The 12882-nt window shown below is 42.9% G+C and overlaps 1 protein-coding gene across 1 annotated transcript in view; it reads left to right on the top strand.

Annotated features, from left to right (window-relative positions):
• Positions 1-991: 991 nt before the first annotated feature.
• The window catches only part of CLPTM1L (CLPTM1 like), a 30877-nt gene continuing 18986 nt past the window's right edge, over positions 992-12882 (top strand). Inside the window, exons 1-6 of the mRNA XM_055705814.1 lie at positions 992-1187; positions 1908-2008; positions 3979-4168; positions 5308-5450; positions 7419-7497; positions 12074-12191. Coding sequence (XP_055561789.1) covers positions 1020-1187; positions 1908-2008; positions 3979-4168; positions 5308-5450; positions 7419-7497; positions 12074-12191 — 799 coding nt within the window. The 5' untranslated portion in view covers positions 992-1019. The remainder of the gene's footprint in view (positions 1188-1907; positions 2009-3978; positions 4169-5307; positions 5451-7418; positions 7498-12073; positions 12192-12882) is intronic.

Genomic DNA, 12882 nt, shown 5'->3' on the forward strand with positions numbered 1-12882 from the left:
GCAGCTGGGGCAGGCCTCCAGCCCAGGCTTGTGCCTTTTCTCCCCAAGCTCTTGGCTGAGATGTACTTGAGGGACATACCCGTGCCACTGCTTTCTCCTGGTTGACACCATGCAAGGAGACATCTGAGAACCCCAAGAAACTTTTTTTTTTTTTTAAAAAAACAAAGCTACTGCTAGTGCGAGCCCTGGAGGAGCATTCCCAGCTCCCTTGAGGGGCAGCGTATGGCAGCTCGGGCCAGTGCGAGCAGAGCTCGGCCGGCCGCCCGGGCGGGAGTGCGGGCTGCTCGGCCCGGCCCTTCTGGTGGCTGCCACGACCCGTTGCCCCTTTCCTTTTTTTTTTTTTCTTCTTTTAAATCATATTACACTACTTTTCAGTCTGCGGCCAAGTATAAACGGTAAGTCCTTGTTAAGCTGCTGAAGGGTATTTTTTTTTTTAAATTATGATTTCTCCGTATTAATTCCTAAGCTGTTGCTGCTGTTCTGCCGCGGCCAGGGGCACAGGGGCCAGGGGGACAGGAGCCTCCTCTCCGCCTTCCTGCCCCCTTACCGCGCCTCGGCTGCGCAGCCTCACCTCGGGCCCGGCCCCCACCCACGCCACAGGCCCCCGTTGTGAGGGGGCCAAAATACAACGTGCCCCGAACCCCCCCAGCCGCTCGCCGCCCGACTCGCCGCAGAGCCGGTGTGAGCAGCGCCCGCGGGCCGCTCCCCCCTCCCCCCCCCCCCCCCGCCCGCCGGGACAGCAGCCTGCGTGGCTGCGGCGCGCCGGGCCCCAGCGCCCCCTCCCGGCTGCGGCCGCCGCCCCGCTGACGTCACGCCGCGACGCGCCCGCCGCGGAGAGGGTGTCCCCGCGGCGGCTGCTCGCCGGGGGCGGTTGCCAGGCGGCGGGGCGGCGCTTCCTCCGCCCGCCGGAAGTGACGAGGCGGGGCGCGGCGGCTGGCTGCGTGGGGGATGCGCGAGCAGCAGCGGCGGCGGGGCGGCCCGGGGCGGCCCGGCTGATCCCGGGGGGGGGGGCGGCCGCCATGCCGAGCCGCAGCTCGTTCACCAGCCTGGTGGTGGGGGTGTTCGCCGTGTACGTGGCGCACACGTGCTGGGTGATGTACGGCATCGTCTACACGCGGCCTTGCCCGGCGGCGGGCGGCGCGGCCGGGTGCGTCTGGCCCTACCTGGCGCGGAGGCCCAAGCTGCAGGTGAGCGGGGGGCGGGGGGCCGCGAGCGCCCGGTCTGTGGCGGTGGCGGTAGCAGCTCCTGGCGCCCGTGGCCTCTCGGCTGCCCGCCCGTGGAACGGGGTCCTCTGCACAGCCTGGGCCCGCTCCCGGGGCAGGGGTGGCGGGGCCCGCTCCCGGGCCTGTCTGGCCTCGGGCGCCGCGCTGGTGGGCGCGGGCTGGGCCGGCAGCCGCGGTCACGCGTGGCCTCCCCGCCGCCCGAGCGCCGTGCCCGGGCCGGTGCCGCCGTGGTCGCGGGTGGGGACAGCAAGCCGGGGGCGGGCGGCCGGGGCTCGGCGCAGGCGGCCCTTGCCGTGTGGGGAGCGCCCGTGGCAGCAGACGGGTGGGAGGAACGCCTGGGGTTTTCTTGCTTACTGATTTCCGATGTCCGGTGTCAGCGCGGTGGAGCAGCCGTGCTGGACAAACGGCTCAACGCACCTGAGAGATTTTTGACTTCGCAGTGGGTCATCCTCTTAAAATGTATCGAGGGGCCGTGTTACCATGTGTTTCAGCCCCCAGAAGGACGGAAGGGATAGCTGACACCTGCGTTAGGCTTTTCCGTTGTTTTCTTTCCCAATGTATGTGGCCATCGCGCGGCAGGGGAGGTTGGTGAAGCTGAAGTGCAGTTTTACACTCTTAAGCACACTAATGTGTGAGTTTAGTATTTCCGTGCTCTGATTTCCATATGCTGTGTTTTGATTCCAGTTGAGCGTGTATACAACCACACGGTCAAATATTGGTGCTGAGAGCAACATAGATCTGGTTTTGAATGTGGAGGATTTTGACATTGAGTCCAAATTTGAAAGGTAGGTATCAGAACTGCAAGTTCTTTATTTAATTCTGAAGCGTGCATCCTAACTAGTAGCTACATGTATGGAAGTATGAATGAAGCATGGTAGACTGTTAGTGATAGTTGTGTTGAAAGAGTAGAATAGTTAGTTGTTCTTGCAATTTTTTTTGGTTTGGGTTTAAAGCTATTTTTGCATGTCGTACAGGCTATTCAGTTCACCTTTTTTTCCTAAAGTATTAACTGTATTTGCTATGCTAAGGCAGGAAAGATGTTAGTTGGATTTCAGCCTCAAGATTTGTGAACGAAATGCTGCTGTTAATAAAAACAGTACTTTTGTCTTTAATTAAAGTTTACTGGGATATTTCATGAATTAAATACTGTCTTTATGGAATTGGTGTGCTAAGTTCACCTGGCACTGAGGAGTGTAGGTTCTTAGACAAATTTCTCTTACATTGAAAATCATTTCATCGTTGCCAGAAACAGCTTGCAAAATAAAGCTACATGGAAATGCTTGTTTCTCTCCTGTAGATTTTACAAATCTTCAGTGCTGTTCCATGTTGTCTATCTTAATTTTCAGATTCTGCTCTAAATATTCATCTTACTAGCTGTGCTAGATCAGTCATGTATGTACGATGAGCTAAACTTAAGCACTGGTTAGTTTAGATCAGTATACTGTTTTCAGCTATAGAGACAAATGTTCTATAAAGCTGTGCTTTGCCTATAATAGTAAAAATTACTTTCCATTATGAAAATTGAAATGAAAGTGCATGAAAATGCTTGAGACTTTCCTCTAATAACATCTGTAGCCAGTTTATCAGCTATATGATATTTTTGTTCTTAATAGCTGTGGCTTCAGATCTGGAATAGAACTTGGAAGTCAAACTGTGTTCTTTTTTCCTGTGTTTTAGCAACATGATATAACTGTTTCAGGGCTAATAATCATAAAAGTAAACCCTTTTCTGGTAGTTAAGGGTTTAGAGATCTTCTGAAGGGATGTTGGTGCTGAGATGGAATAAGTTTGTGCCCTTACACAAATTTTTTGAGTATAACACTGCACTCTACATGTGCCTCTATACAGTTAAAATTATTAGAACTACTTGTTTTTGAGCTTCATATTTGCTGCCTCACTTTTTTTTGCTTAAAACAGTCACCTTATTCTTGACTCTCTTGTCACAGAGTCTCCCAGGTTATTTCATGCTCTGTTTTCTATAATTAGAGAACACGTTGGTCTGCAGTTTAGGTCATACTCAACTTCATCTCCAGCAGACTTGCGAGATATAGAGTTGTTTTACTGGCAAAGTCAGCCAGCTATTCGAAGTATTGAGAGCAAAACAACCTGAGCAAATTTGCAGGAATAGAGGAGATATGTGAGGTTGCAAGTAGGATGATTTCTTGGCTAAGAGAAGAAGAGTGACTTCATGATTTGGGGCACCAGTGTAGAGTTCTGTGCTTGGCATGCCATAGCTGAGAAGATACTTTATTGATGCAGAGTGCTTGGCAAAACTTTTGTCATTTTCTTTTTAAACTTTATATCATGTATACAATCTCCTATTCAGCACACGGAAGGCTGTTTCTACAAGTGCTGTGATAATTTTGGCCCTATGACCTATGGGCAGGGGAAAACAGTGGAAGACTTGATGATGCAGTCCTGTATTATCTAGGGAAATAAAGTACAGATTGGACAAAGATTAAGCTATCTTAAGATAACAGTAAACTTTGCAAATGCTGTGACACATACTGGAGTATATAAATTGGTCCCATTAGCCAGAACTAATTGGTGTGTGCCAGGCAACCCAAACAACTCATATCTCTCTCTCTCTCTATTTTTATTTTATTTTTTTATTTTATTTTTATTTTTAATGTCCCCAGCCTTTCTTTTGATTGCTTCCAGAACATCTTCAATGATCCTTATAGGTAACAGCTAATAATTTCAAATATTTCAGCGTGTGCTATGTCATCTCATAATGTACTTGTTTTGTATTTTAGGACAGTGAATGTCTCTGTACCAAAGAAAACCCGAAATAATGGCACGTTATATGCATATATATTTCTTCATCATGCTGGCATTTTGCCTTGGCATGATGGTAAGCAGGTGCATATAGTAAGCCCTCTGACCACGTATATGGTCCCTAAACCAGAAGAGATTAATTTGCTTACTGGAGAATCAGCCACAAAGGTAGGTGGTTCTTCCATCTATAGATGAGCAGCTGCAAAAAAAGTAATTTCTTCTATAGACACTTCTAGTGTTAGCATCTGCTGTGCTTGTATCTTTACACTAACAATGATATTATGGGAAAAAAAATCAAAATCCTTCTTGATTATCAGCTCGTACCCTAGTAGTAGACCACACAGATGGCAGAGGTAGAGCCCTCTAATAACACTTGCTGCTATTAAAACACTTCACTACTTAACGTTATTTCTTTAAGGATTCAGTGCTTTTGGTAGAAGTACTGTATTGTTCTGTAACATGATGCTGCTTTCTGAAGTGGATTCATGTGAATCAATATCTTTTGCCTTTATGAAACAGAGAGATAACCTTGATTTTGATATTGGTCAGTGACCAATGTAAAATTGCTTCTTTTCCTTCAGGGTGTTCTTACTTTCCACTTCCAAGAGAGTAGTAAGATACTTGACAAATGCTATGATTCTCACCAGGGGCAGGGGGAAATACAGTGTTACTTAAATACTTGTGAATGGTTATTGTGCCTCATATTAAGTGGAACTTGAGAATTTCATTCTGTTCGTCTTCGGAATCTGAAATATACCTGTAGCCAGCAGTGCTGTTTCCAGCTCTTGTTCATCCAAAGAAAAGCAGGTAGAATGCCCTGGGAAGAAGCGTCTGCTGAAAGTTAAGGTCACACTTGGATCCAGCACTACTTTATGCAGCATTTGGAAGCTCAGAAGTTCAAAACAAATGGTCTGATCTTTTACTCCCCCGAATTATGGCTGATCATCCACATCCTTTTGACTGTTCTGAAGTAACATCTGACTACTCTACAGTCCTTATTTCAAAGTGACTTTTTCTGACTCGTATCCACCTTCCTAAGGTATTAAGATTAATTAGCTGAATATTCATTCTTGATGAACAAGGCTGTGAATGGGCACTGAAGTTTTTCAGCATCAGACTATTGTGGGCCTTTACAATCCATTCTGTTGTATTTGAGCAAAATACTTAATCTGGTTGAAGTTAAGGTGAGGTGTTTCTCAGTGGAATTCTGTTTCGTGGTATAGTTAGTCACGCCACAGTTTCTGTGAGTTGGAAGTATTATCCTATACAAAATTTTGTATTATTTAACAGTATGTTTATTTTTATAGCAAATTGAAGCAGAAAAACAGACCAGTGCTCTAGATGAACCTGTCTCTCATTGGAGGTCAAGATTAACCTTAAACATCATGGTGGAAGACTTTGTGTTTGATGGATCATCCCTCCCTGCTGATGTTCACCGTTACATGAAGATGTAAGTCAACAGCATAATTTTGCTAGATTTATTATTATAAACTTCCTGCATATTTATTTCTTCAGAAATCCTCTGTACTTTAGTGTTTTAGGTTTAAATTGGTGCTTAGGAAACAAGAATAAATACTCTTAATGCTTGCATTTCAGTAGTGACAATTAGTAAGATATGTACTAGAAAACCTTATTTGGAGATTACCTTATTCCTGGGCAGCTCAGAGTTTAGGATGCTTTTTGGTATGGAGCTATCATAGTAAGGTAAAGCAGAACTACAAAGACACAAGTAAAATGCTACAGCAGATTTCATACCTGCCTTGTTCTCAAATCATACTTCTGGCCTTTAAAGCAATTACTGTCCCTTGACCTTTCCAGTTATCCTTCAGCTGCAAATTATCTGTACAAACTGCAGGTGCTGAAGAGGCACAGCTGATCTATGACATCTTTTTTCTCCCTTTATGATTGGCTTTATTTTACTTTGGCAGTGTGTGTTCCCACATTATGTCATTTTCTCAAGAAAATACTAAAAAGGGGGGATAGGTTTTTAGGCTGCTAAATGCTGGCAGTAGCTTCTGTTCACAGGTTGCTTAAGTTACTTCCAGTATTAACCATTTAAAGAGTGCTGTGTTGGCTTGTGCTGCTGTATGTTGATGCCTTTCTCTACAAGTATCCTGTTAAATCCAGAAGTAGTTGCTTAATCAGCAGACGCTGGGGTTCTGGGATAGCTTCCTGGCCAGAATAGATAAACTTAATAACTCTTGAGATAGGCTCGTAACAAGGAGGGGTTGGACTGGGGTTGATGAACGAGGGTATTTTTTCTGGTCGTGTTTAGATACGCATCAGTGCTGTTTTATCGTTGTATTATACAGGAAATAGTTTGGATATGAAGTAGCCCACTGCAATTCCACTAGCAGTAGCTTTAATTGTAGTTATTACATAGAAATCTAAAGCTTTTCAGTTAAATAACCAAGCAGTGTTTCTGAGCCTTGATTTAGTACTTTTCTGTATTACTGTTGCCCATTGCATATTTAGTATGCGGCCTTTCTTAGCATGCATAGGGACGTATTTCTTTTGTTAACAACTAAAACTTAACTTTCAGGCTTTAAAAAGCTCTGCTATGCTAGTTCCGTAGACTTTTACTGACAGCATCACGGTGTAGGTAACTGCCTTTCTAGTGAAGAACTTCAAGAATTTGTCTCTCAAGGCATTAAGCTAAATACTCTTCTAGGATACTGAGAAAGCGATTGCAGATAGGTCATCATTTGCTAAATAGCTTTCCAGCAGTCAATTTTGTAAAGGGCTCACATGCTGGAAAGTTTCTATTTGTTTCAAGCAGATTGGTGAGGTGGTAGAACAGTGTAAATCAGAGCTGCTGTTGGGAAGGCAGAGAATGTTTCTGCTTCGTGTGCTCTCTCTCCAGTAGTATGTAGCCTTCCTGTGTGCATACCAGCCATCATGTTCATAGTCCCATGATAGCTAGAGTGTGTGCTGTTGCTGACCTGATAGATGTCATTGGGGTGCAGAAGGGTGGGGAAGATGGTGGAGGGTTGTTGTTGCATAGGAAAGGATACTTGAGACAAAGGATACAAATATATGGTAGTAAACTTCAGCACATTTCTCTTCACCCAACTCTTTAATTTCCTCTAGCCTTGGTCATACAACAGCTTCAGTATCATCATGACGAATTTCATTTGGTTTTTTTTCTTCTTCTTCTGCTGTCTTTCTACAGAAAAATAAAAACAAACTAAAAGGAGAAATATGTCATGCCTGATTTTTTTATACAGACATCTCTCAACGAAAGACTCTAGGCTAGTGGCTTCTTTCTTGCTGTGTGTTAAAAGAAAATGTGCCTGGAAAGGTGGTGGGAAATATCTACATGGGTAGATCTGAAAGTGATGAATGAGTATTAATTTGAATAAAAGTAGTTTTCTTTTTAGATCACTACAGTCATAAAATCCATGTTTAAACATCCTAGGGTTCAGTTGGGGAAGACAGTGCATTACCTTCCAATATTATTTATTGATCAGCTAAGCAACAGAGTGAAAGATTTGATGGTGAGTAATAGAATACCTTTAATTACATTTAACAGTTTTAACATTAATCTTCAATAGTTGTTTGAATTAAGGTTTTGTCATAGGTTCTTTGCTGTAATGCAAAAAAATACAAATTCACCAAAGGACTCTTACCAATGACTGTTTAACTTAATGTGGTCAACTGTGGTAACTGTAGAGTCTTGATGTGGGTTTTGAGACTCCTCTGGCAGAAGTACCTGCCATGCACTCCATTCTATTCCACCAAAAGATACTTGGATTTCATTGCTCCTGCCTTTTGGGTGGATATGGAGGACATTACTGCAGCACCAGCTGTGGTGGGAGCAGTGTCACAAGCAATTTGACTCCCTAAGCTGAAGGAGTGTTAGCATCCCACAGCAGCTTCTGTAGCTTCTAGGGAAATGAGCATACAGAACACAGCTACACTGAGATAAGTCAGTGGCTATTCTCTCATCTCTGAAAAATTCATTTGTGCTTAAATTGTCTGGTGGTGCTCTCTATAGTGTTCGAGTAACTTGAGCCCCTGAAAAGTTGGTGTTGCAGTATATCCAATGATTTTGTGAACTCAAAACAAATCAGGACTTAAATAATGGGATTATAGAAGGATGAGGTTGGATGAGATTTCTGGAGGTTGCTAGTCCAGTGCCCCTGCTCAGAGTAGGGTTACCTGGAGTGGGATGCTTGGGATCTTCTCCAGCTGGCTTTGGATATATGCAAGGATGGAGATGCCATAGCCTCTCTGGGCAACATGTTCTAGTGTTTAGTCAACTCTGCAGTTAAAAAAAAAACAAAACCCATAAACAAACAAAAAAAAAACCCCAAACAAAAAACAACCCACTTTTTTATTACGTTTAAATATAATTTTTTGTGTTCAGTTTTTGCCCAACTCTTCTCTTGTGGAAAATTATGCAGTTCCTTTAGTACAGGTTACACGTGATAGTCCTTGCATCTAAACCATGTTCATCTTAGCAGCTCTTACTTAAGCTGTGCAGTTCTTTTCAGTTGCATTGACTAGAATTTAGCAATTGGAGTTATTGAAAACAAAAGTCTTAGAGAATGTCTCAAAACCGTTAAATGAGTATGTCTGGATTCAGCATCTTCTAGATGGAAGCCTTGGTAGATACAAACATTCCACAGACCTTCTAAGTTGTCCTTCCAATTCATTAACTGTAGCTTAAATAATCTTGTTAATTAGTGTTGGGCAGGATCTTCTTTAAGAACTTGTATCCCCTCCACCCCAACCTTGTTTGCTAAAATAAACTCCTGAGCATTTGTTACAGATCTTGGTAGCAGATAGTTTTGTCGAGTATTTCTGTAGATAAGACTTTTGTGATGTCTTTCTCAGTGGTCATTGTCCCTTGTTTTAAGTTTCTTACCACAGCTCATTCAGTTCAGTACATTCATATGAGCTTTTAACTGGTCAAGTCATGTACCCTGTTTACAAATAAATTCAGCATTATCATGTTATTAATAACATTCCTACAGTTGTCATGCATGTCATGGTTAATGCTGTTGTATCTCACTGCCTTAAAAGTCATTAAAGATCCTGAGAAGTGCTGCAAAGACTGTTCTGTCAAAACTAGCAAACTTCCCTTTTGGCACTGGCTTATGAGGCTTCTCAGTAGTGGCTTGCCAAACTGCTCTCTAGCCCTGCAGAAAGAGTGGTCTAATAATACGCATACTGTGAGATAATGAGAGGGAAGCAAAGAGCATGAAAGAATAAGGGAAAGCAGGTAGCAAGGTGGAGCAAGGTCAGCATTTGGCTGTAAATAGGGGCATAGACGCTGTGTGTGTGGTGTGCCTGACCTAAAGTCATGGAGCTGAAGATGTGTTTTCCCTGCTTATGCTAGGCTGTGTAGATTTTGAACTGACTATTATTACAGAGTCAGATATACTGACTATTGTTATAGACCGAGATGTAGGTCATCTTTGGTAAGTACTACAGCCTAGACGTTATGTGTTCCTCGCGTTCTTAAATGTTCTTACCAGTGCTGCAGTTTTGGGGATTGCATGGGATCCTGATTTAATAAAGAGAAAAATTTAAGATTCACACCACTGAGCTTATTTGCTTTGTTTACGCATTGTTTTGTAGTACTGATAGAGTGCTATTGTGTGATGTTCTGAGGCCATACGACAAGAGTAGGTTGTATTGCAGAGGTTTGGTAACTCCCTAGTTTTCAAAGGCTTAGCAACCATCACACTCAACTAGGTTGTGAGGCAGCCCTTGTGGGCTTTTAATTCATTGAGAAAGAGTTCATTCTCATCTTTATTATCTTAATTTAATTTGCTTTTGGTGTTAAAGAATTCCTATCTCTGTCTTGTATTGCCATTTTGATTTTCTCCCTACACTACCCCTAACTCCTTAGTGTAGTGCTTTTTCTGTGTAGAGTGCACTTGCCACGTGTTACGTACCCATGCATCTGCAAAACTTAACTTTCCTGTCTGTCCTGCACAGATAAAATGTCTTTTCCTTTTCTCCCAGAAATGCTGATGCTATCTTTGATAGACTGTGAAATTGGAATGAGAATGGATGGATTACATGCATCCTTTTAAAAAGGAGAAAAAGCCTGGAAGATGTTTATGTAGCTTTTGGTAAACAGCTGTAGAATCTTGCCAGCATTCTTTACTGTCAGCTCTAACCACGTTGTGGTTTTGGGGGGTTTTGGTGTGGTTTTTTTCTTCTTTTTTTCCAGGCAGTTCAGAGATCCTTGGCACCCTTCTAGTTTCTCAAGCTTCCTTTCTTCTGCTGTATTTATAAAACTTTCTCACCTTTCCTTTCTCTCCCTCGCATGCATGCATGCATGTTCTGCCACTGTCTGAAAAGCTTGTAAGGTCTTTGGAGGGTGGTGAGATTGAGAATTGTTTGTATGCACTGGAGGAAAGAGTGAATGGGGGAGTGAACTATTCCCCAGTTCACACCTGACTGATATACATGGGAAGGCTAAAACCATGTTCTGTAATACAAGAATCAGAAGCAGCCCATTCATCTCTGATAGGTGTCAGCTAACTAGTTGCTATAGAAACAGGTATAGTGTAGAGTAGCAGTTCTGAGGTGGGAATTATGACTGGGTAGTGATTGGGAACTGGGAGCAATAGATCTTGAACTGTTGCAAAAGGTGCCTGCCTGTGTGTAGTCTCGAGCTGTCCTTGCAAGTTTAAAACATACTGTCTGAACTTGTACCTGGGTAGCTGCAGAGAATTCTAACACCTGTGAGGACAATTATTTTTTTCTTTGGTTTAAACGTGTTTGAGAGACAGTCAGCTATCACACAGAAGGAGGTGAGGCAATTATAAGACTTCCCCCCGCGGCCCCCTCAGCTTAAGGGGGCCCCAGGTAGCTCTCGTCCTAACTAAAGTGTAGAAGATACAGTAGGATTAGCTGAAATTTGTTTCTCTTGGAGCTGGAAGATTTCTGTGACACCCCATAACCCAAAGGTTGCAGCCAGGGCAGCTTGTTTAGCTTTAGCTGTGGTGTTTTCACCAGTCTGAGCAAATACCATCACATTGCTTCCCCGCCTTTTGTTTTAGTATGAATTGTAACTTCAATTTCTCTAAAAAACAGCCTAATGTAGTGAAGTTCTGACTGTGGCCTTTGGGATATGATATTTTCTTTTTTTTTTTTTAGGTAAACTTAGCGTATACATTCAGAGAAGAACTGTCAAAAGGGAGCATTACCTTAAGCACACTTTTCCCACTTGAGCTGAGACCAGCAGAGAGAACTTTGTGTAAACTTCTGAGGCATTTCTGTACGGTGACAATGAGGTTGCTATAAGAACTTGAAGAGAACAAACTGCTAATTTAACATTTCTTGGAAAAAAACCCAAAGGCTTCAAGCATAGTATAGAAGTTGTGGTATAACCCCAGCTGGCAACTAAGTACTGTGCAGCTGCTCACTTGTTCCCCCCACCCCCCAGAGGGATGGGGAACAGAATTGGGAAGAAGGTGAAACTCAAGGGTTGATATAAGAACAATTTAATAATTGAAGTAAAATAATAACAGTTGTAAAGAAAAGGAGGGAGAAGGGGAGAGGAATAAAATCCAAAGGGAAGGAGCGGGGAAAAAAACCAAAACAAGTGATGCACAATAAAGTTGCTCACCTCCAACCAACCAATGCCGACCAGCCCCCAGGCAACGACTGACAGGCCTCAGCCAACTCCTTCCAGTTTATACACTGAGCATAGATGTTCTCTGGTCTGGAATATCCCTTTGGCTAGTTCGTGTCAGCTGTCCTGGCTGTGTCCCCTCCTGATTTCTTGTGCCCCTCCAGCCTTCTCCCTGGCAGTACCTGAGAAACTTTATTAAAAGTCCTGGACTTAGTATAAACATTACCTAGCAGCCAGTGTGTTATTAACATTATTCTCATACTAAATCCAAAACACAGCACTGCATTAGGTACTAAGAAGAAAATTAACTGTCCCAGCTGAAACCAGGACAAAGTCTAAGATCTTATTCCCTTCCAAAAAACAGACCGACGTCTTAAAATTGTGTGATTAAATCACGACATTTTTTTTTTATTTAATGGAAATAATTGTTGCAATTTTTCTGCTATTAAAAATGAAACTATCTTTTTGAAATACAGGTTATAAATCGTTCAACAACAGAGCTACCTCTTACAGTGTCATATGACAAAATATCTCTTGGAAAACTCAGATTTTGGATCCACATGCAGGATGCCGTGTACTCCCTCCAACAATTTGGTATGTGTTTTATCTTTCCTGACTTTAGGCCAAAAAAACCCAATCAACCCCCACTCAGTTTTTTTGTTGCCACTACTTAGATGACACTTAACTCTTCTGGTTAGCTGGTGAAAAGGTTTAATGCTACAGATTTTACATGGTGTTACTTTAAGGTAAAGATGGAAATAAAATGTAGACATGTGGTAGGAAACAAGAATACGGAGGTGAATTAACAGTTTCTAAAACAATTTATTTGGATAGTATACTGTAAAAGCACAAGAGGCCAAAATAGAGAGGAGTTATTTTGCCATGGGTTTCCCATATCATCCATGGAACAGAGAAGCTGGATCAGTATTAACATAAGCTTTGATATAAGCTATGCACAGCTGGTCACTGTAGCCATATACCTACAGTGAAATATAGGCTTAGCATGAAGAAGGAATTTGGTTTCTGATCGTACTGCTTCTGACTCTTCAGAACTGGCTGGCCTCTCACCTTGGCTCAATTACAAATTTATAAGGTATTCAGATAAACTGGAGGCTTTACGTGCATGAAACCATTAAATTCTGTATTATGCCTAAATGTGATGGAGCAAGGGTTGGTGCGCTCTGTGTTGGTAATGGTATAGCCAAGCTTTTATTGTCTTTAAATGTCTGTTCCACTGATGCACATCTTTATGAGTCTAATCATCACTCTCAAAAATCTGCATCTT

The sequence above is a fragment of the Falco cherrug genome, chromosome 3 (genome assembly GCF_023634085.1).
Source record: "Falco cherrug isolate bFalChe1 chromosome 3, bFalChe1.pri, whole genome shotgun sequence".
Taxonomy (NCBI): domain Eukaryota; kingdom Metazoa; phylum Chordata; class Aves; order Falconiformes; family Falconidae; genus Falco; species Falco cherrug.